Below are 22,905 nucleotides of genomic sequence, written 5' to 3'. Positions count from 1 at the left end.
TTCTCACTTAATCTCTCTATATAAAACATTTAGTTTTTGTCCATATTTGATTTCTAGCTGAGTGAATGTGTGAACGGTGCATTTTGGAGGAACTGTTTGCTACAAGAATTATGGCAGAGATGCTGCAAAGCTGTAGTCAATATCACCCAGCCGGTGATATTGACTGCACTGCACATGCTGTGTGCAATGTGGTCAGTGCTGAGCCTGTCTGAGTTATGACATATTGCTGGGAAAAGAGAGACCCCTACTGGAAAATTAATAAAACATCTAAATTTCTTGACATAAACCTTTAATTGGAAAAAGTAGCAACATCTGTCATAATGACTCAGCTGTAAAATAAATTCTAGGCTTGTGTTTAAATCTGGTTTGTAATTGCATAATTTTTCTTTTATTTAGTCACCTTCCCATCACACAGCAATCACTGTCTCCACACAGAGTAAAGTTTGAATGAGGTTTAGCACTATCAATCTTTCCCATGGATATTTAGTTTGTGAGTCCTGTTTTCACCATCTTTCTGATCCTTTTTATTCAAACTTGTGAGTGATTATGTTCATATCTCTTCACATTTCAGGTTGATCACTGCAGCAGTTGATCTTGGTGATTTCTCTCTAAGTAGCTTGTCCTTACTGTAAGATTAATAATAAAAAATGGTGATGGTGACTGAGAAGGCCTATAACTATATCCAGATGTTTTCAATTCGGTTCGGTTCATATCTACTGTATTGTTTTTCATTTCATTGTCATAATTTGTGTTTGACCCCAACGATTAAGATGTTTTGAAACAAGTTATGAAAAGGCATCATTTCTAAGGGGTTAATAGGCTGTTAATTAATAGATGTATCAATTGTAGAAACATGACTTTCTAATACTTTACAGATCACGTATAAGAATAACTTTTGGGTTGCCAGATTATGGGAAATCCTCCTCCCGCATTGCACTTTGCTTGTCTTTTTAGCTCTTTAATTCATTATGGAGACCCATCTAATGCACTGTTTGCCTAGTTAATAAATGGATTTTGGTTGCAAATGTCCTGCAGTCCTTCTCCAGAGGATAAGTGGTCAAACTGTCCATCAGAGGGGTCTCACTAATGAATTAAAGAACTTGCTGGAAAGACAAGCAATGTGTTCTGCATACTGGAGGAGGATTTTGCACAAAGTGGCAAAAGTAAATGAGTAAATGATTTATTAACCATTAATAAAGCCATTAATTGCAGCTTATAAAAGGTTTGTAAATGTATAGGGCCTTATCAGAAAGTGGTACTGAAGTTCTGATTTAGTCCAGACTGCTTATCTTCACTGTGGGAAAATTCTTATACTGCTCTGTTCTCACTAAATAATAGAAAAATTCTAGTGTTAGTGACTTGAACTGGAGCATGAACCTTTCCATGAACTCCTAACACATGTGAAACCTTCATCTCAGGAGTCCTAAAAGCAAAATCTGTATGGCTCTCCTTATCCAGTGGTGCAATCTCATTAGTGTAGCAAGTTTATTACCTCGTCTCATCCTCATCAAGGGTCATAGAGGCCCCATATAAGAGGATAGATTGCATCTAAGGCGACCTTCTTCCTCTCTGTTTCTCTCACTGTCACACACACACACACACACACACACACACACACACACACACACACACATAAGTTGTGGTATTCCTCTGTTGGACCTAATGGTCTTCTAGTGTTCAAAAGATAGAGCCCTAACTCATACTGACAGGACAGATTAACACACAGGACTTAAACATGAGTGGTGCAAGTCAAAGGTCAATACACAGACAGAGATGTAAACTGCTTGTGTGTGTGTGTGTGTGTGCGTGTGTGTGTGTGTGTGTGTGTGTGAGGAGAGTGCATGTCAATGACCCTGGCCTGGGGTGTAGCCCAGCCTGGCCTAGCCACAGCTGGCTCACACTCCAAAGGGGGAGTTACTAAGTTCATGAAATAAAACGTAGTCATTTGCTCAGAGGTGCACAAACATTTCCATGCAACTGTACTTTAGACACATTGTGGTGAGCAGAAGATCACGTCTAGCAAGACCTCTCTTCTTTTTTAATCAGCACTTTTTATTGGTAGTGATTACCGAAGCATCACTCTGGTAACACAGCAGCCTGTCTTCAGCACAAAGGAAAATTTCATTCATTGTGTATGTAACGACACTCATGGTCTAACATTGCTTCTTATACTCAGAATAACTGAGTAAGATAAAGTATAAAGGGAGCTTTTGAAGAGAAGACAGAACACACTACAACAAATTAACATACAAAGAATGAGATAACATATAACAAGAACCAGTAGAAAATAATGTGAGTTTAAACTCTAGAGGATGGATACACAGGAATCAGGTGGCTGAAATGGATAAGTTTTATAATAAGAGGATAAAGTGCAGGTAAGGGTGTATATGATTTTTTATTAATTTGTTTGTTTATTCATTTATTTTCGTGGGAAATCAGATTTCAAGTCTATTCCACACTCCGGAGCAGAAGGTGGCGGTAATGCACCAATAAGCTGGATGCCAACCGCCGTGAAACAAAAAGAAGAAGAAGAAGAAGAAATTGGAGAAGAAGAAGAAGAAGGCACGAAGTATCCACCGTTTGTTCTGTTCTTTGACAGTTTAGTTGTTGGTTATCGATGGGATAAATAATTCTTCATATTATAATTGCATATGAGGTAAGAGAGACGCCTTTAAATGACGCGTAGCACTTAACCGCTGCCAGTGTTATGTGGAGTAATGAAATCCAGGAGCTTTGACTTGACTCGATAGCTGCATGATGCTACCTAACGCTACTTTGTGTTGTTAGTAAACGGCGGGTCATCGTTAATGCGCACGTTAGTATAAATCAGAACATGACTGAGACACACGGCCCCAGGTTTCACTGTTGCTAACTTTCTCTGCCTTAGCGAAACAGTCATAGAAAATAATAACTAATGTTAGCTCGGAATTTATAAATAGTTACATGGTTGTAACTAGTGCTGCAACTACCCATGAACTTTTCCATCGTCGATTAATCTGTTCAAATGAAAAAGAAATGCATGTTGTACTTTTAGGCAGCCCAGGCGATGTATTTAAATTGCTCGTTTTATTCGACTGACAGTTTACTACGAGTTGTGATTCAGCAGTGTGATCATTATTGAGGATGTAGTCCGTGGTGCTGTTGAACTGGGTTGTGTTAAACAAAGAGGTGCCTGTTATTTAGCTTAACTTCAGTGATATAAACGGGATGGACAAACTAATACCCCTCTTTAAAACAGATTCAACAAAAACTGAAGATTATAACCTTCGTTCATGAAGCTAGGATTTAATGCAGGGCTCTTTTATTTAATTTTAGCTATAGTATAACTGATAAACTGCTAACTGAGTGTACGAAAATGTAAGCATTGAGAGGAAAAACCTCATCAGGGTATTTAAGTCTTTGTTTCAAAGCACATGTTATGTTTACAGGTGTAAGATTCTGCATTTCTACAGGCAACTACTTCACTGTAGCTTTTTTCTGAAGTCTGATATTGAGTTTTTTTTAGGTTTGACTATCCCACAGGAGATCACAACCCTTCATTTAACTTAGTTGCAAACACAAAACGGGGTTGTATGGTGTCTCAGGAAACACAGGCTTGTTTGCAGCTCTAATGTTTAGTCACTACATCTCATTGAAAAAATGTCTATTGTCAAATGCACAATGATGGATGTCTATACTGAGGATATGATTATTAATGTTGTAACTTTTTTTTTTTTAAACCAGTGATGGATCCAGTTCACCCTCTGGAAATACTGCATAGTCATGGTGATCATGACAGTGTCGATGTCACCTCCTGGGTGTCAGTGTGTCCCAGAGGACTCTGGAAAGTCCAGAAAAAGCAAACACACAAGGAGAGTCAACAAACTGTGTCTAAATCTGGATATGTTACACGTATGTAGCTCTCCTAACATTACTTCTTACCTCAATATATGATCCATTTTCATATTTTTAGAATAGAAATGTGTTTAGTATCCAGTAATTTAGCTCACATAATGTCTCTGTCTTTTCTAGCACGTTCAGCTGGTTACTGTCCAAGGCTGGGTTCACTGTGTCAAGTCCGAGTGCGGCTCAAAGCTAACATGGATGAGACCGAGAATTCAGTATCTGACAAGGGAAATGAGAAGCTGGCAATCCAATCTGACCAGTCAGTCACTGAAGTCACAGAAGCAGTGGAAACAGCCTTCCCAAGGTGTCAGGACTCTGTACTGCAGGTCCCACTGGGTGACTGGACGACACTGAGGCTGGGGGACGGTCAGTGCGATATCACAGAGGCATGTCTGGAGGGAATGAGAGCAGGAGAGAAATGTGAGGTAAGAGTGAGGAGAGTGTGGAGAAATCATTTAGTGTTATTTCCCTCAGGGGTGCCCAAACTCAAACTTTTGGTGATAATATTGTTTTTACAAAACTCTTTGCAAACTGTAAGTAAAAACTGACAAAATCACTCATTAGGATTTTTGTTTTGCATATTTAAAGAGTATGTGATATTTGCAATATCGTGATATATACTGATATTATAAAGCATTCTCATCAATGTTCTGAAATACATTTTTAGGCTTATTGCCCAGTCTTAAAATCCTTTCCCCATACTTCTCTCTTTCTTAATCAAGCTGTGGAAACATATTTATATACATTTATGGACATACAACATATTCTGAATATTGCTTTAGGTAAACAGTGTAATATATAAAGATGGATGGGCTTAAAGTAGTCATTTTTATAACATAGTAATACCAGTTGATGCTATCAGGTCCCCTCAATACATGAAAATTAAAAATTGGAATGCAAATATTTTGCTGTCACACAAAAGATATTTTAGATCAGATTGTATATGCCACTTGATTTATAACATTTTCCCACTTTTATGGAATCACATTGACAGTAAGCTGTTTTGTTTTAATATCAAGGCTGTCCAGCGGCACTCAAGACTGATCAGTCTCTTTAAAAAAAAAAAAAACTTGTGTTAATTGTTATACTTGTTAAAATTTGGCAGAGAAGAGCAAAAGTGACAATGTGGAGCAGATGCCTGAAAAGAAGCCTTTAGTTAGGAGAGTGTCACAGAGAAGGGTGATCCCAAAATAGAAAATAAGCATTTTGCCAATCCTGATTAAGTACAAATTTTCCCATGCTCCCTGACAAAAAGCTCACTGGGTAACTGGTAAGCAATAGAACGTTCTTTCTATTGTTGCTTTCCTTTCTAATGTTCTTGATTAAAGCTAAAAGGCTAAATGCACAAACTGTGGCATTATCCATTACATTATTTTCTTATGGTTTCTTCTTTTCTAAGAATGTAACAATTAAAGTATGCAGGAGGTCTAATGATTGTGTTTTTCTACCCAGATGCTACTTTCTCCAGCTGGAAATGTCTCTGTTCCTGCAGAGGAACACCTACCTTTATGTGCCACAGTTGAACTCCAAGCTTTCACGCCAGGCAAGGAATCCTGGGAGATGTCTCCTGGTGAAAAATGGGAATGGGTGAAGTCCCACAAGGAGAGGGGTGGAGTAAGATTCAGGAGTGGGGATGTGTGGGGAGCCGCAGACAGCTACAGCCGAGCCCTTAAACTCCTCATCACTCTCTATGGCCATGTCAGAGAGCTGGAGAAAAAAGGAAAAGAGCAAGAAGCAAAGGAGCAGAGAGACACAAGCAGTGGTGATGAAACACAGCACCTTCCTTCAGCTCATGAATTCAAAACCATCAAAGCAGAGCTCCACTCAAACCTGTCTTTGTGCCAGCTAAAACTGAATCAACCAGAGCAGGCTAAGGCCAGTGCGGCTAAAGCCACTGAGCTGGAACCTTGTGGGGCTAAAGCCTGGTACCGGTTGGGCCAGGCCTGCCAGAAGGTGAATGAGCTGGAGGAGGCCAAGCAGGCATTTAGAAAGCTACTGGAGCTGCAGCCAGAATCACCTGCTGCTTTGAAGGCACTTAAGGACATAGCAAGTAGGGAGAGAGAGACAAACATACAGTTGGGGCTGAGACTCAGCAAAATGTTCAGCTGAAGATTAAATATTATAATTTTGTCATCAGATATTATCAGCAGAACGGTATGGGATTTCTCATTATTCACAATTAACTGGAAGTGCATCTGTAGCCACTGCTTCAGCTCAAATGTAAAGCCATTAATCTGTAGATGCATGTTTTTCTCCCAACTTTTTGCTGATTGTGTGAATTCCCTGAATGTAACTTCAAAGTAAAAACCATGTGTCAACAATTTATTTTGAAGCAATGAATGTGCTCATCTGGGAGTGTGGTGTTTGAGATCATGGTGGTATTCACTTGTGAAATGTGTCGAAGCACATTTACTCAAGTACAGTGCTTAAGTACAAATATGCGGTACCTGTGCTTTACTAGTGCATTGTCTTTTCATGACTTATTATACTTATCCTTCACCACTTTCCTGAAGGAAATACTCCACTGTAATTATTTGACAGCTGTAATTATTAGGTACTTAACAAATTCAAATTTTACATACAAAACCTTAGTTGATTCATGTTTAATAAGTCAGTCGATTGTCAGAAAAGTCTTTTTTTTTTTCATGCAAAAATTACAAACATTTCATGGTTCCAGCTTCTCAAATGTGAGGATTTGCTGCCTTTTCCTTTTAATTATTTTAATTATTTTTTTTTAGACAAGGAGTGTGAATGCACCATTGTTATGGTCATTTATCATTATTTTCAAACATCATTAGTTGCAGTCTTTCATTGAAGTAAAAATTCTACTGCCATCTTTCTGCAATACAGAGTACCTTCACCTAATGCTTTACATGCATTTTCCTGATTATGTTTACAATTACTTACATAAGATTTTCAACACAGGCATTTTACTTGAAATGGAGTTGACTATGTCTAGAGTGTAGTATTGATCATTTTAGTTAAGTAAAGGATTTGAATACTTCCTCCACGGCTGGTAGTATTCAGTGTGCAGTACATGAAATGAGGGCCGAAAAAATGCAAATGTTGTAGGTGTTGTATTTAGCCACAGGGTGGCAGGCTTCATCTGTCGATTGCATAGTAGGTTGTCTGACTGGTCTCCTCTGTGCACGCGGCTACGCTCTGCTGTGTTGACTCAAAATGCCGAAACCCGGGATCGAACCAGGGACCTTTAGATCTTCAGTCTAACGCTCTCCCAACTGAGCTATTTCGGCGTGTAGTATCGCTCTAATACCGATATTTGAAAATCTTAACACACTGTACATACAAGTGGTTATGTCATAAGGAGAGAAAAGAGATTGGTGTCTCATGTCTCAAACGTACTAATGTAATGTTTTCATAATCTATGGTTTGAATACAATGAAAGCCGTATTATCAATATATTTCTAGTGTGTGATATTGTGTTAGATCGATTGTATGTAAATTTTTCCTCACTTATTAAGAGGACCTTAAAGGACCGTATGTGCTATCTGCCCTTTTTCCACCAAAATTACCGGGTGTAAGCGGGTTTTCAAACGACAGTAAACTCTAATAAAAGCCAATTCACCCCCTTCCCACTTTCAGTCGAGCCTCTCTGTTCGGACCCAGTTTCGGACTGAGGACACACACAACTGAAAGGAGCCAAGTCATCACATGCAGTTACAGAGCACATGCACGGAGGTAGGAGAGAGAGAGAGTGGGCTGCTAGCTGCCGTGCAAACTGGTCAAACGGATCTGTCTCATGCCCGGTTTACTTCTACTGTAAAAGTGTAGGAGTCTCCATGTGATATGGTTCGTTTGTTGATTGACTGGTTTAACATGTGGTGACATGTCTGTTCACAGTGTCTGTCTCTGAAAGACGTTGCAGCAGAAAAAGGGGTGACAAATTTGCAGGTTCAACCGGGTGTTGTGTTTACGTCAATGCCGATAGGAGCCAGAGCCGATAAATACCCGTATCTACTGCAGTTATTTGACTCGGGTGTAAATGTCGGTTGTACCCCTTTCCTTTGCTGACAAAAGCCCAATAATAGCGGGTTTTAGTGTTTTTTATGACCAGTGGAAAATGGGCTTCAAATGTTGCAGGCGTTGGGTTGAAGCCATAGGTTGAAGGCTCTTTTGGATTTAACATACTCAGATTACCCACTGAAGTGAATCTTCACAGTCTTTTGTTAGCAAAAAACTAATACTAATATACTTTAATATTGGTTCTGTGTGAAGATGTACTTAATGTCACCTAAAGCAGTTTTCAGTTCATTCATGAAGTTATGCAGCTTAAAGGAAGATGAAGATGATGTTGAGAAAAAAATATTTATTTTGCTCTTCTCCCTAAGGCTCCACCAATCCAGAATAAAATCCAAAACTTTATTATCATAGCCACAAAAAACAAGTAGCAGTCTAAATTCAACTTCTATTATTTGCCAACAGTTGTTATCAAATTCAAAATGCAGTGCAACAGGTACAGCATGACAAACTTTAGATGAGATTTGTCCAACTCCAACAAAGTGAACATTTCTTTTGCTTCATATTGTTTTTTTTGTTTTTTTTATCAATACAAATTGTATGCTCTGTCTTCTTTCCCTTTGTAGTGTCCCACAGTCCTACAGTCAGTTTTGCCTGTTGCCGCTCACTTCCTCTTCGCCTTGTGTGACTTTGTGTTATCCATGTGTGTCTGGGCTGCTGACATCTGTGTCCATGCATCCACAATGAGCACCAGTGGTATGACGACCCACAACACATTCATAAACACAAAGTAGAACCAGAAGTAGATTGGATGTCCCAACTCACTGTGAGCATAGCCATCTCTGTGCTCTGTGAAGAAGTAAAGCACCGCTCCGTACAGCTGACCTGGAATCAGATTGTATGTCAAGACCCAACATATACATATTATAGACATTCACTGGATTCTGATAACTTGTAAGAGAGGCCCACTTTTTCCCCAAAGGCTCACTTTGGGTCACGGACACTGACATTCAGTTTATATGTGAGTATAGAGATGCTTTAACAACCTAATCAACCCACAGTTTAAGTGTTGTAGCACGTTCTTACCTAATGAAATGATGAGCTGCAGTACAAATCGGTAGGGCTTGTTTGTTAAGAAGGCAAACACAGCCCAAAAGCTGAATGGTCCCCATAACCAAGCAGTGACGGTCTCCATACAGACAGTAAAGTTATCAGCTCTAGGGAGAAAAGAAATATGCAGGGTGCAATTACTTATAGCATTGTTCCTTCTTTTTAAGCAAACATTTAAAATTATTTTGTGCAAAGATGAACTCACATTACATATCGACTGTCTCCTTTGGAGTACTCTTTCCCTGTGAGAGAGATATTAAACATACTGTGTTAACCAAAAAATCACTTCCAATACGCAACATATGATACTAATGCACTTTATTTTAAAGCTTTTTGTTTGTTTGTTTGTTTGTTTGTATACTCACAGAGCTGTGAAAGGAAGCTCTGGTCTCCTGGAATAATATCATAATACAGTGAGAACCAGCCCTCGATGACACCATGGATGAAACCACAGACGGCAAACCAGCACACAGCCAGACGCCTCCACGTCCCCAGCCTGCCAGTGGCCCCTTTCTGGCCGGAGATCAGCCAGGTCACAAGCAGAAACACTCCGGACACAGAAAACAGAAACACCAGGATCTCTGACATAGATCGGTCATTGGCAACATAGGTGGGAATCAAAAGGTCCCTTGGCCAGTAGGGATGAAGAACTCCAGTTGCTGAAGAGGCATCCATGATCTGTTTAAAGAAATTATTTAAAAAAAAACATCCACAAAAGGCTCAAAACTGATTGATTTCAACAATTCCATAGATAACTTGAACTGAGACTTTTACATTTTTGTCATTTATCTTTATTTAGTTATTAGAGGTAAGATTTTATTCAAGGAGCCCAACAACACAAAAGCAATAGTCAGTGTTTTCTTACCAGTGATGATATTAAAATGGGTTTACTGCAGTGCAGAGTTTCACCTCTGTATTGAATACAGAGTATTATTTTTTTTAAAAAAATACTGCAATAGATGTATAGTCCGTTACGGTTTTAACTACATGCCATACTAGTGCCGATGAAGTCAAACGCGGAACTCACTTGAGTAGGGGGCGGCTACTGGTGATTACAATCACCAATCAGAAGATCGTATGCATAGACCTACCGGCACATGCGATCTACCGGCACGTTCAGTGGCTCTTCATCTCGGAACATTGACGTTGTCGTTGGCAACCACCAATGAAAGAGCGCCTCTTACTCCGACTGACTGTCCCCTCTTTTCATGTACAGAGCCGTGTTTCCACAGTGGGTGAAGGGTAAATTACTGCACTTTATGTAACGATATTGCATTTAAAGTATAATGATTTTACAAAATGACACAATATTTCTAGTGGTGGGACGTGACTTAGTGGATTGTACTTAGTACTTGAATGCAATTTTTAGGGACTTGTACTTTGCTTGAATATTTCAATTTATACTTTCTTTTTATCAACTCTACTCCACTAAAATCCAGAGGCAAATAAAGCAGTTACTTATTAGATTCTGTTTATGTACACAGAATATAATTGATAACCAAATAAATGATGATAGATAGATGGATAGATAGATAGATCATATTAACGAAAGACATGACACTGAAATAGTTCAAAGAACATGAACATAAAAGCTGAAATACACGAGAAGCACATTAAACTGTTAGCAACTGTTTTCAACTGTTAGCATTGGCTTTAGGGAAGATTTAAGATACTATATACATTTCTTAGCTGACATATGCTTTATTTTACGGCAAGCGGTTGCAATATTTTAGACCCAGTGTTTTCGCGTGAGGAGGAAAAAGTTGTCCTCCCAAGCCGTGTCAGGGATTTATCCCTGCCGTGACCCGGATTCGAACCGGGGTTGCTGCGGCCACAACGCAGAGTACTAACCACTATACGATCACGGCGAGCTACTGGGAGTCATGCTACGACAAGGCACAGAGGGCTTTATGAAACTGTTTGAGTTAGGCAGTCATCCTTACCATTTATGGGTAAGTCTGTCTCGGTGAAAATAATCTGCATCTCTACATTTCTTTTGCTACATCTCCACGCTACTCTAATCGTTGGTGGACTAAGCTCCATATGATACACTAATGGTAACGGTGATATTTTTTTAAATAAAAACACTTAAACACTTCCCCGCTGTTGTTATCGTTAAGGCTACAGATATCTGCCATTATCTGTAATATCCGTGCGACATAAACGTATCCTTAAACGTTCCTAGCAATTTATCAAATAAAAAAGTAAAACAGCATATCTTTCACTATAACGTTGTGGTGCACAGTCCTTGTTTCACTAATTGCACATTGAGGGTTGTACCGTGTACCTTAATGTTAGCTTTAGACAGCCTTCATTTTAAAGTAATTTTGAAGTTTCCTTCAGGTTGAATTGTGAAATGCAACTAGGTACATTAGCTGACGAAGTGTACTAACTTTGATGTAAGTTTGTACTTTATCTGAGTATTTGCATTCTATGCTACTTTATAATTGTACTACATGTGAAAGGGACACTGGTATTGGTTCTTCAAGTCAAGGCTGTGAGTACATGCCCCGTATATTTCAAGTTCAATTTGGTAGATATTGAGAAGTGAGCACCGGTCCCATATGGTCTAGCGGTTAGGATTCCTGGTTTTCACCCAGGCGGCCCGGGTTCGACTCCCGGTATGGGAACTACCTTTTTGATCATTTTGGATTACGTTTTAAAAGATCCTACCTATTATTAAGACTTTTTTTTTTCACGAGCATGGTTTTGCCATATCATTTCAAACAAGAGCTAAAATATAACAGTTAATGACAGTATGAACAGTTCGTCATGTACATTATTAACAAATATACAGATGGCTTTTTCGGTATTGGCTGCTATGAACCTACCTAGAAGTTAACCTCAAATTATCTATTATACTTTCAGAGTTGTAATACCGATAGCGTGATCTTAAACTGTCATTGTTTTACTGCAATGGGGATTGTGTCTGCACGTGATCTAAATCATGTGACACATGCTATACGGAAGTAGTGGAGTGCAATTTATTCTAACCTTGGACGGCTGATTTATAGTGAAAACGACGGTGGTAAAGGCTGTATGAAAAAGGATTTGAGCTAGTAGAAAAGCCGACATGGGTATCTCAGAACTGGAGGAATCTTCTCTGTCACTGGACGGAAAGCTGCTCCGTTTCATGGACCAGCTGGAGTTACTGGAGGAAAAACGAGCCACTCTCAACTCTCTCATAGAGCAGGTAGCGCAGAAAACCGTTCAGACTTTACCTGTAATTTCCTTTAGCGAGCTCGCCAGCCTCATACATCTATATCTTTCCATATTGTGTGTCTAAAAATGTATAAAATGTGCAAAAAAATGTTTTTTGAAGACGCAATCCTTTAAAAATAGAGCTGAAACTGTTCATTTATCAATTTGTTGATTAATTTGGTAGTTAATTGAATGTTTGTCAAAATTCACTGGTTCCACCTTCTCAAATCTGAGTATTTGCTGGTTTTTATGTTCTTCTATGATAGTATCTTTTGGTAATGTACTGATGGTCAGACAAAACAAGTCATTTCAATATGTTGGTTTGGGCAGTATGACATTTTTCAATATTTTCTCATATTTCATAGACCATTAATAATCAACAGATTCATAGATGATGAAAATAATTAGGTATATCATGGCAAACATATGTATGTACCACAGCTGCAGTGATTAGTTGATTAATCAGTTAGCTGAACGAAAAAGAAATGAGTCAACTATTCATTCAATTAATCGATTAAATCATTTTTCAATCAAAACTGTCAAACATTTGATGGTTCCAGGTTCTCGAATGTGTCAACTTTCAGTTTTTCTTGGTTTTTGCAACATAACGAATTGAATATTTTGGGGGTCTTGTATTTTGATAGGACTATATCTATAAGACTTTTAATGACCTTACAATGAGGTTCAAGATCATGTGAAGGGTATTTTTAGTTTTCTCATGTCTTATAGATCACTTGATTAATAGGGGAAATCATCATCATATTAATCAGTAATGAAAAAAATCATTAGTTGCAGCCGGGGTGTGTACAATACTGTCCAAAAGTTTTAGGCACTAAAAATAAAGTAAGGATGCTTTTAAGTATAATTCTTTGAATAGTTTTATTTATCCACTGAACAGAAGAAAACCCAAATCAAAAGAATATTTGGTGTGACCACCCTTTGCCTTTTAAAACAGCACCAATTCTCCCACATGCATGTGCACAGTTTTTCATGGTGCTTGGTAGGTGGGTTGTTCCAGGCATCTTGGAGAACTGTCTCAGTGTCTTGTCTCTTCATGTAATCTCAGACTCACTCCATGATGCTGAGATCAGGGCCAAAGCATTTGTTGTAGGACTCCTTATATGGGAACAATCAGGCGCCTCTCTGATGCTACGGAGTGATGGAGAAGATTTTAAACATCTAAAGAGCCTAAAATGAATGTAAAGTACTGTATATGTGCAGCCAACCTTAAATATTTGGCAATGTAATGTAATTTAATGTGTGCCTACTATACTAAGTAAATCTATTAATCAGAGTTAGTTTTGATACATTCTCTGCAGGTTTTGCAGCTGAATATTTTTTTTTACCAAGACTGTTGTGAACCCAAAACTGTCCTCCAACAGTCAATCAGAATGAGTCTACTCCCGCAGAAGGATACTCAATTTCCATATCTGCTAGTTTACTGATGGTTCAGGATTATTCCTACACAATCTATTTATCACTCTATCTTTCTTAAGTTTCACGACATCAATTTTACTGTTTATCCTCTTCATCTACTTTAGCACCTATGTGAAATGTAAAGTTGCCATTATGTGTTCCCCACAGGGATGGTTCACCATGTCCAAGGCACGATATTCCATGGGAAACAAACAAGTCTCTGCACTTCAGTATGCAAGTGAGATTGAGCCACTGGTCTGTGTTCATGCCAGGTGAGAAATTAGACGTGTGGAAATTAATGCTCCAATGTGAATCGATGTGCACTGTGAGTTTTGGAAAGCCTTTTTATGACTGGGACTTGTGTGTGTTACAGAACACTAAAAAATGGGGAGGTGGACTTCTGCACAGAAAGAGTTAAACAAAGTAAAGAGTCTGGAAAAGATGTGACATCCATAGAGGATATTGGACCTCAAGAAGAAGGTGAGTCTACCATGATCTGTGTGATGCTAACAATGTATCTTGTTTACATCCACCGTTTTTTTTTGTTTTTTTTTAATTCATTATATTATCTAATTTCACAGGTGTCAGGAGAAGAAACAAACCTCAAAAGGATATCACAGAAAAAGAGGCAAATGATAAAGCAAGGAGTCAGAAAGCTCCTGAAGTAACTCCAGTCAAACGAAGTGACCAGAATCCTCAGCAAGATCCACTGAAATGGTTTGGGATTCTGGTGCCGCAATCGCTTAAACAAGCGCAGTCGTCATTCAAGCAAGGTATCGTGTTACGTGTCCAAACAAGTGTATACTTTATACGATTTGGGTTTAAGGTGAGACCATAGTAAAGGAAATGGTATGTGATTACCTCTGGATGCAGCCAAAGTTACTGCAGGTCATCATATTGAATTGATGTTGTATGCAGATATAGCCATGGATAGATGTAGTTTTCTTTCACAAAAGCAGCACTTTACAGTGTACCAAAAAAAACATGTTTCAACAGTTGTACATATCGGTTTACTTTACTTGAGATTCTTACAGTGATTCAACACAATGCAAATAGACAAAACACAAGCAAATGAAGAAAATAAGAAAATATCTACACCAACATGACAGCACATGCACTGAATTTAGAAGGGCAAATAAATAAAACTCAAAAATTGAGAACACACAAGCAGCGTAACCAAACCCCTATAATACAGAAGACACAACCAAAAAAACAAAAAACAAAAAAAACAAGTGTCGTGGAAATTTTCTGCTCTTGGTGAAGAATGCAATAGAGACTTCCGTCGACCAACAAGGTTTTATTTTCTTTGCAAAGAAAAGGTCAATCAACATGCAAGCGGTTCAAAATGAAGAAAAACCCCGAGCATGAGGAACCTTGAACATTTATACCTGAGGGAAAGGCCCACCCCTGTGGTGTGTTTCACGTCCCTTGTCTGCTGTGGGGTCGGCCTCTTACCTATGGTGTGCTTTCACACTCTTTTGTCTTTCGCAGGTATCGGCACAGACCCCCTGAAGTGTGAAGTTAAGAGGTCTAGTCAACACAATTTAAAATACAAAAGGGTTTGAATATTGATGAGAAAGTGAGAGGTTGGGTGTCTCAGGTAGTTGAAATGCAAAGGAATTGAATTTACAATTACAATTAAAAGTCTGATATCTTGGTGAGAAGGTGGGAGGTTGGGAGGTTGGGTATCTTACAAGGAAGTTGAAATTACAATTACACAAGCAAAATAGAAAAACATTTTAGCTGACATCCTGTCAGTGTTGTTGGAAAATGAGCCAATGTTTTATTTCAGTTTTAACATTCTGAGAGTTTGTGTTTACAAGACTCAAAATTCAAATACACTGACAAAATACACATAGTCTATGTTTGCCAGGCCAACATAGACACTCATGTCCGAGTGTGCTCACTGGTTTTTAGTATGTCCCGTAAACTGCTCATGTAATGCATCTCGGTTCAGTTTTATTCTGTGCAACTTCAGGGTTTCTGTATTGTGTTTGTTGTGTTGTGTTGTGTTGTATTTTCTCTGTTTGCTTGTGTTTGTTTGTGTTGTCACAGAGTTTGCAGCCCATCTCTGTATTTGGCTGTGTTTTCTATATTTGCACCATGCGATCACATTGGTAAAGATGTTTTCTTCATTTGATTGTTATTTGTTTATTTGCATGTGTTTTCTTTAGCTGCTGTGTGATGAGCTCACATGGCCACATTTGGTTCTAGTGCACAGTATACTGAGCCCACAGGAGTGTGTATACTCCCAACAATAGATGGATATAGATGTGTTTATGTAGATAAATTAACTACCAGTAAATCATTTTCCTCATCTTTCATCTTCTTTCTTTTATTTCTGTCATATTACAGTTATAGAGCTGTCCGCTGAGATTGCAACCCTTCAGACTGCAGTTTTGAACAGCAGACGGGAGCTGAGGAACAGCATGAATGACAAACACGTTCTCCAGAAGACAACCTCAGCTGCTCAGATGGACAAAGTGGCAGACTGAATTAAGGCAAAGAGGCAAAGCTGGAGAGATGATCTGAGAAGAGCCTGTGGCCACAGAGAGCGACTGATGGAGTCAGTATATACATTTCAGGGCCCAGTGAACTTTAACTGCTGGATTTTTAAGTGAAGATCACAAAAGTAGCGGTTCCTTCTTTATGATTAATTGGTATTAGATCCTGTTTTGTGCTGGGTTGACTGATGCTTCTTGTTTGAGATGGATGTGTTTGGGAACGCTGTCTGAGGATTTCTCAGGATCAATTAAGTCTTTGCTTTTGACTTTAATTTATTCAGAAATCTAGAACCTGTTTGAACTTTTTCAATAAACGATCGCCACCACTTTGTGATGAGGCAGCAAAGGGTTTATGATTTGAATCTAGGGGCTTCATTAATTATGAATATTTGTATTATGCATAATAAATTATTAATAAATAATTTACTGATGCTTCATAGCTCAGTTATAAGCTAATAAGAATTGTAGCTTGCCAGGTTTTGGAAAATGCCTTTGTTCAGTGTTTATCGCTTTTATTTTGTATGTGTGCAGTTGTAATGCTAAATAAGTAGATTTTGGTCCAGATCCTCTGCAGCCATTTACCTTCTGTAAAGGTATATGGCTTTGTGTCAGTGTGTTGTATTCTATATTTATTTTTGTTGTCTGATTTGGTTAAAGCTCTTTGTAGCACTGATTTTTTTATAAGTACAGAGAAAGTTTATTCAGGTCCAATCAGTGAGGGTATTTTTCACATCCTGGCAACCCAAACGTTGTTATTAATGGTTTATAACTAGTTAGCAAAAAATTAGATTTAATAATTGTTTAATAACCATTAATAAGACAATTACTTCAAACTTCTTAGCTCTTAATAAAGAATTCCTTTTTAGACAGTGGTACCTAATGGTCTTTCATACTGTCTTATTCTATTTTTTTTATTAAGTCCTATGTTTAATTTAAAATAAACATCTGGTGTTACTTTCAAATCGTTTATGAAATGCTACTACATCAGGAGAAAACTGCCTCCTCTTATTATAACGACATGGGTATAATTGAAAACATCTGACCGAGCGCCACCACCCTCGGATCCAAGCATCTTGACTGGGGACAGCCGAACATTACCGGGAACTGTCGAAATGGGATACGAAACTCCCGTTTATTGTGTGTACTTCCTGGTCCAATTATATTACTGTCTACATACCTCCATGAAACACCGCTCTGCCTCCCCTCCACTTGCGTCCGATCGACGGATGGGAGCGCAGAAACAACGGATGTAGCCTCACTGTTAGATTATTGATGTTTCCAGACATCCGCAGCAGCCCGTTGTAGCCTGATTGTGGCCGATTTCGGACGTGCGAGCGACGCTAACTCCTGCCTGAAATTCAATTTTCTTTTGTCTGCGCAACTGGCAGCAACATTTGTTGATGTGTGATCAGGGGTTGGGAAGTAAACACGCTGGCCTGCGCTCATGATCAGAGCCGAGGTGAGATTGATACCTCACACTCAGATTGCCCTTGATCGCAAGTTGATTTTACTCCGGAGCAGAGGAACTGTTGGCTCCAATGGCGTCAGTTTCGAAGGTGTCTATTCTGGATTACTTTAATATTGTGTTTGAAGGTGAAAATGGCAAAATCGAGTCCAACTGCAAGGCTTGTGGCACCAGAATCCAGGCGAAACGGAGCGTCACGTCCAACTTCGTAACACATCTCAAGGTAATGATTTCAAAATAAAAGGTATTGTCTGCATGTTAACATCAAGGGACAAATCCTCTACACTTATTCTCAGTCTAATATTTCTGTCAGCATCAGCTAAACCAGCTGGCCCTACAGCATCTTTCTTTTATGTATACTACACAGTGTCAGCTGCATAAACCTGACTGTAAAGACAGCCAGGTTTAGCCACACTGTATCTTCTTATAGCTACTGATATTTAGACAAGACAGTATGGTGAAGAGATGTACACACCTAAGCGCTGAATGAAGTGTTCTACCTGTCAACCAGTAACATTGCTGTGTCCCTCTCTATCTCTCTCCCATTCAGCGGAAGCACCAGGCTATGTATGATGACTTTGTGAAAAGGAAGGATATGAAGAGAGAGGGTTACTCCTCTGGTTCCCTGCACAGTTTCACCAGCAATGGAGGGAATACCCGCTACACTCTTCCCATCAGTACTGGAGTGGGAGGAGGAGGAGGAGGAGGAGGAGGAGGTGGTGTTGGAGGAATGGGAATTGTGGAGGGAGGAGTAGGAGGAGGTTCAGGAGGAGGGGTGACCAAGTTTGACAGACATGACCCACGTCAGGTGTGCATTATAGTCCGTCACCACTTGAGATGCAAATAACTGTCCTACTATTTATGTAATCCTATAACAAGTGTTACTTTATTCAATGTGGCAATGCATCAAATCATCTGCTGTAAAATAAGGGTCATTCACACTGGGTTTTGTCACCATAGGTTTTGATCTCTGAGGCCATAGCTAAGATGATTGTGCGTGATCTGCAGCCAGTGTCCATAGTTGAAAATCAAGGCTTCAGAGAGCTGCTGCAGCTCTTGGAGCCACGTTACACTCCGGAGCCTCAGCACTACATCCACAGCCAGCTCCTCCCAGCCTACGCCTACCAAGTCCAGCTGACTACCCGTCAGGCCCTGGCTTCAGCACACGCCCTCAGTCTCAGCCTGGATCTCTGGAGGGGCTTTTCTGGAGCCACCTCAGGGTAAGGATGTAAAATCAACATATAAACAACACGATTCCAACTTGGTTTGAGTGTCTCTCTGCTGAGTCTTCTGTCTCTCTCCGTAGGTACCTCGGTGTCACCTGCCATTTTCTTACATCTGACTGGCAGATGCGTTCAGCTCTGCTGGCGTGCCTTCCCCTGACTGGTGGCAGCTCTGGGAATCGCGTGCTGTCAGATTTTGATGAAGTGTGTCACTCCCATGGGGTTTCGGGGAGAGCATTTCGTGTTGTTGCGGACCCTTTTCTGGCAACAACGACCATAAAGCCATGTTGTCTTCCTGGTTTCCTGATTTCACCTCCTCTTGCTAACCTGCAAGATGACAATGATGAAGAAGAGGTGGGCAATGGTAACGATGTGGAGGAAGGGATCAGGAACGGCCATGGTGATGGGGGAGATGAAGGGGAATGGGAGGACTCGTGGGAGCAGGGTCTCGGTGTTTGTCGGGTGGACTGTTTCTCTCGCTCTCTTGAACAGTGTGTTAGAGAGGGGTTACGCTCTTGTCCACAGCTCTCCTCCACACTGGCCAAGGCAGCCTGTTTCTACAACTACATTACCTCTGCTGTCCCACCTGAGAAACTCAGCCAGGTGTTTGATGGCATTGGGCTGACAGTGGGGGGGCCACGAACTGCCCTTCCTGCAGTAAGAGACTGGGCTGCTCAGCTTAAGGTATGTAATATTATCAAGTCCCTGAGTAGTATACAGAAGAGGGAGGTCATGATATCAGATTAGTGTGGCCAAAAGAATATACCAATAACAATATTATCTGGATAACTATAGAAAATTTGAAAAACAAAAATATCAGTCAAATTCATCTTCACCTTTTGTGTGTGGGTGTGTGTATTTTTCTATTTTTTGGCAAATTAATTAGACTAAAATTTAAGTGTAGGGAGGTGGAGAGAAAGTCTGTAACCATAACTCAACAAAAGCACACAAAAAGAATGAACTGATAAACAAAAACACCCTCAAGGCCTAACATCTGCCATCATGATATTATCATGTGTATTATTAACACAATATAAATATTTCATTTCAACATTGCATGTTATATACAATAATTGTAAGCAGATATAAGGACACGTCAACAATTTTAAGAAGACATATTTTGTATGTGTTGCAGCTGTGTTAAAGCTATATTTTTTAGATATTGTCAATCACCAGCTGCATCAGTTAGTGAGGGTTCACAGGAGAAGTTACAGTAACAAATGCGCCAATAAACACTTAAAATGTCCCAATATGTTCTTCCAGCTACATTATAGTGCTTTATGAACCTTTGATTATTTATTGTTCATATGCTGCTTATAAATGCTTAATAGAGATAGTACTATTATACAGTATGTGTCTATAATAATTGTGATTATAATTTTTGACTGTGGCTGTGTTATTAAGGTTTATATTATGAGACTCGCAAATGGCTTTTTAGCAAGAATTAAATCAAGAGTGTGATTCCAAGGTTTTAAAATTTTTTTACTTTTTGTTTCATTTTTGATGCAGGTGCTTCGGCGGCTGTTGGACTCAGTGGAGTTCCTGGAGGAGGTGAGTGGTCCAGGGGAGCTGGCGCTGGGTGCTTCTGAGAGAGCTCTCCTGAGGGAGCTCACTGACACTTTGGAGCCCTTCACTGAGGCCTGGGACATGGTGCATGGGGACAGACAGGCAGACATACAGACAGACAGACACGTGTCCATCAGCCTGGGGCTGCCGTGTGTCCTGGGCCTTCGGAAGCATCTCTCTGAGACATCAACCCCCCACTGCCCCTCTCTGCTGGTGGGCCTCAGCCAGGCTGTAGAGCGTCGGCTGGCCCCTATCCTGGAGGACCCCCTCTACATCACCGCCACCGCTCTGGACCCCCAGTTCAAGCTCACTTGGAGCAGCAACCCTGACTGGCACAGACAAGTTCTCATAGAGGAGTTATCCAAACATTCCACAGCCTCCAGCCCCATAAACTCCACCACAGACCTACACCCTCAATCCAAGACTCCCCCTGCTCCGGCTCTATCGCCGGTCTCCTCACTTTCTCGGCCCTGCAAGCTCTTCTCTTTTATCAAGCAGAGACCCACAACACAGGCCAAGAGCCTAGAACAGGAGTTGACCGTGTATCTACGAGAGGAACCAACAGATGAGGAGGCTTTGCATTACTGGCGGCGTAAAGCAATTGACTTTCCTCTGCTTGCCCAGGTGGCCAAGAGGGCATTTACCATACCTGCTTGTGGCACTGTGGTGGGGAGTATTTTCACTACTGCTGGGCGCTGCCTGCGGCCAGAGAGAGGCCGTATCTTACCAAAGAACCTGGAGACGCTACTATACCTCAAAGCCAACTACAGATTACTATGGACTTAGAGGGAAGGGTCAAACTTTTATTTTAACTAAACAGCAACTGATAGCTTTGTACCTGCAGTAATGTTACTTCTTGGATACTAACCTCTGTTCCTCTCTAAGGAAAGTGAGCTAGCAACATAACACAGTACTCATACTACACTGAGATGGAGTGAACTAACCAGAATTTCAGTGCAGTGGTTCAGTTTTAGAAGGGGTTTCCAGACTACAGTGGGTATGGATTGCTGTCTGTTTACCATGTAGCCAGCATACAGACTATCATACCACATGCTGTGGACTGAAGGGACTAGAAGCAGATCAATACTTGTGTATTTGCTTTGACATTATTTTTGCCTGATCAGGGTCTCCAGACAGCCACAAGGCCACAAACCCCCAAACTCTCTATCATCCCAACCCAAAAGACAGCTTGTGTCTGTACCAGCCAACATTGATATACCAACAATAACCATACGGTCAGTTATTGCATACTGTAGCATATGATTTATTTTCACTGATATACAATGACCTCAGAGGTTGTGACCAATTCATTGGATGTTGTTTTTGAAGGCGCGTATCAGCAGGTAACCAATAAGTCATCCCCTTATTGTTTTTTTTCTCTGTCTCTCTCTGTATGTATGCCTCATCATTGGGACATCATAATAAATGAGTTTCGCTTCCTAACATAGAGGTGTGGGTAGTTTGCAGATGCGAGTGCATGTGTGCATCACACACCATCTCTTTTTGCCAGAGGAGAAAAGATGAAATCTACTTCATATATCTCATTCTTTGACCCTAATTCATTTATATTTTCCACTGTCAGTCCTTTATAACTCCACATGTGCTCTGTCAGAGTGGAGGTCAATTCCATTTCATTTTCATTATCAGCACTTTTTTTCCTTTTTCAATTTCATGTCCAATTCTACTTCTGAACTTTGAGGAATTGAAATGAGTTTGACCCTGCCTCTGCCCCACAAGGCTAGCAGAGAATGAGTGCATGTGGCATAACAGAGACTTTTGCTTTTCCTGACCTGACGGAAATATTTTTGAAACCACTTTGCAGGGCATCGCTTTGAAGGAGAAACTGTGAATGTTCCAGTGTGTGTTCGCCTTTATTCAGGGACTCTGTTACTCTGGGCTGGGCCAGTGGGGAGGCAGGGTAATTGCGAGTAATTCCATTACAGTTAGATTTGAGTCAGCAGGCAGACAGCAGTCACATCCTACACGGCCTTTATCCTCACAGCCAACTAGGCCCACAAAACCTTATTGCTTAAGGACTGAAAGAAATGGCAGAAAAAATATGTGGGTTGCTGTAGCCTTTTTTTCTCTGATGCTACATCAGAAGGCACAAAGTATTTAAATGCATAGATTAAGGTTTTGTGATTAATACAGAACAATAAGACAATAGCCTCTATCACCCTGGAGATGAGTGGCTGTGAAAGAATTGCATTGATGAGATGGTAAGGAATGTCACTAGGATTACGTCTCTTTTTCACCAGCACAGCTTCATCCCAGTGTTACTGTTTTTGTTGTTGATGAAAACTTCAGAGGAAGTGTGCTAATCTGTGTGAGATACAATGAGATTTCCTTCATAGATCACAATTATCAAAGATTTCTGTGATCTTAATGATTATCACCCCGGGATGTCTCTGTGGATTTAGATGTGTCGCCAGATATCTGTGTGTGGATGTGTCAGTGTGGTTATCTCTGAGAAGTGTGTTTTTGCTCATCCCCACGGGTGTGTTGTTGTTTGTGAGTGTATGTGGAGCAGCTTGAAGCGTTCCCGTCCTCCAGCCCC

At 40.1% G+C, this 22,905-nt stretch overlaps 4 protein-coding genes and 3 non-coding genes across 9 annotated transcripts; 4 read left to right on the top strand and 3 right to left on the bottom strand.

Moving 5' to 3' along the window:
* Nucleotides 1–2,415: 2,415 nt before the first annotated feature.
* On the top strand, nucleotides 2,416–6,210 carry fkbpl (FKBP prolyl isomerase like). The gene is made up of 4 exons (XM_023425218.2): nucleotides 2,416–2,656; nucleotides 3,724–3,891; nucleotides 4,012–4,310; nucleotides 5,338–6,210. The coding sequence occupies exons 2-4, from the start codon at nucleotides 3,726–3,728 to the stop codon at nucleotides 5,992–5,994; spliced, it is 1,122 nt and encodes a 373-aa protein (XP_023280986.1). The 5' UTR covers nucleotides 2,416–2,656; nucleotides 3,724–3,725; the 3' UTR covers nucleotides 5,995–6,210.
* Nucleotides 6,211–7,066: 856 nt separating this feature from the next.
* On the bottom strand, nucleotides 7,067–7,139 carry trnaf-gaa (transfer RNA phenylalanine (anticodon GAA)). Its single transcript has one exon. It is a non-coding gene; the product is annotated as a tRNA-Phe (tRNA).
* Nucleotides 7,140–8,197: 1,058 nt separating this feature from the next.
* On the bottom strand, nucleotides 8,198–9,998 carry ebp (EBP cholestenol delta-isomerase). The gene is made up of 5 exons (XM_023425230.2): nucleotides 9,839–9,998; nucleotides 9,339–9,651; nucleotides 9,179–9,215; nucleotides 8,950–9,080; nucleotides 8,198–8,748 (listed from the first exon to the last, which is right to left on the bottom strand). The coding sequence occupies exons 2-5, from the start codon at nucleotides 9,646–9,648 to the stop codon at nucleotides 8,528–8,530; spliced, it is 699 nt and encodes a 232-aa protein (XP_023280998.1). The 5' UTR covers nucleotides 9,649–9,651; nucleotides 9,839–9,998; the 3' UTR covers nucleotides 8,198–8,527.
* Nucleotides 9,999–10,769: 771 nt separating this feature from the next.
* trnah-gug (transfer RNA histidin (anticodon GUG)) lies at nucleotides 10,770–10,841 on the bottom strand. The gene has a single exon. It is a non-coding gene; the product is annotated as a tRNA-His (tRNA).
* A 690-nt stretch (nucleotides 10,842–11,531) lies between these two features.
* On the top strand, nucleotides 11,532–11,603 carry trnae-uuc (transfer RNA glutamic acid (anticodon UUC)). The gene has a single exon. It is a non-coding gene; the product is annotated as a tRNA-Glu (tRNA).
* A 314-nt stretch (nucleotides 11,604–11,917) lies between these two features.
* On the top strand, nucleotides 11,918–16,959 carry vma22 (vacuolar ATPase assembly factor VMA22). 3 transcript variants are annotated; one of them, XM_087178975.1, is made up of 6 exons: nucleotides 11,918–12,166; nucleotides 13,759–13,862; nucleotides 13,964–14,070; nucleotides 14,172–14,363; nucleotides 15,646–15,707; nucleotides 15,946–16,083. In XM_087178975.1, exons 1-6 carry the CDS (start codon nucleotides 12,047–12,049, stop codon nucleotides 15,949–15,951), a joined length of 591 nt encoding a protein of 196 aa, XP_087035101.1. In that variant the 5' UTR covers nucleotides 11,918–12,046; the 3' UTR covers nucleotides 15,952–16,083. The 3 variants fall into 3 exon arrangements, with proteins under 3 accessions (XP_087035101.1, XP_023281000.1, XP_023280999.1); XM_023425232.2 differs by lacking the exons at nucleotides 15,646–15,707; nucleotides 15,946–16,083 and adding an exon at nucleotides 15,082–15,639; XM_023425231.2 differs by lacking the exon at nucleotides 15,646–15,707 and having other exon boundaries at nucleotides 11,922–12,166; nucleotides 15,946–16,959.
* A 125-nt stretch (nucleotides 16,960–17,084) lies between these two features.
* On the top strand, nucleotides 17,085–21,791 carry LOC111669051 (zinc finger BED domain-containing protein 4). Its single transcript, XM_023425272.2, has 5 exons — nucleotides 17,085–17,782; nucleotides 18,110–18,367; nucleotides 18,520–18,779; nucleotides 18,866–19,466; nucleotides 20,292–21,791. Exons 1-5 carry the CDS (start codon nucleotides 17,633–17,635, stop codon nucleotides 21,132–21,134), a joined length of 2,112 nt encoding a protein of 703 aa, XP_023281040.1. The 5' UTR covers nucleotides 17,085–17,632; the 3' UTR covers nucleotides 21,135–21,791.
* The last annotated feature ends 1,114 nt before the right edge of the window (nucleotides 21,792–22,905 follow it).

The sequence above is a fragment of the Seriola lalandi genome, unplaced genomic scaffold, assembly GCF_002814215.2.
Source record: "Seriola lalandi dorsalis isolate HSWRI2012SDOR001 ecotype SW California unplaced genomic scaffold, Sedor1 jcf7180002054767, whole genome shotgun sequence".
Lineage (NCBI taxonomy): Eukaryota > Metazoa > Chordata > Actinopteri > Carangiformes > Carangidae > Seriola > Seriola lalandi.
This window is presented reverse-complemented; position numbering and strand designations above follow the sequence as displayed.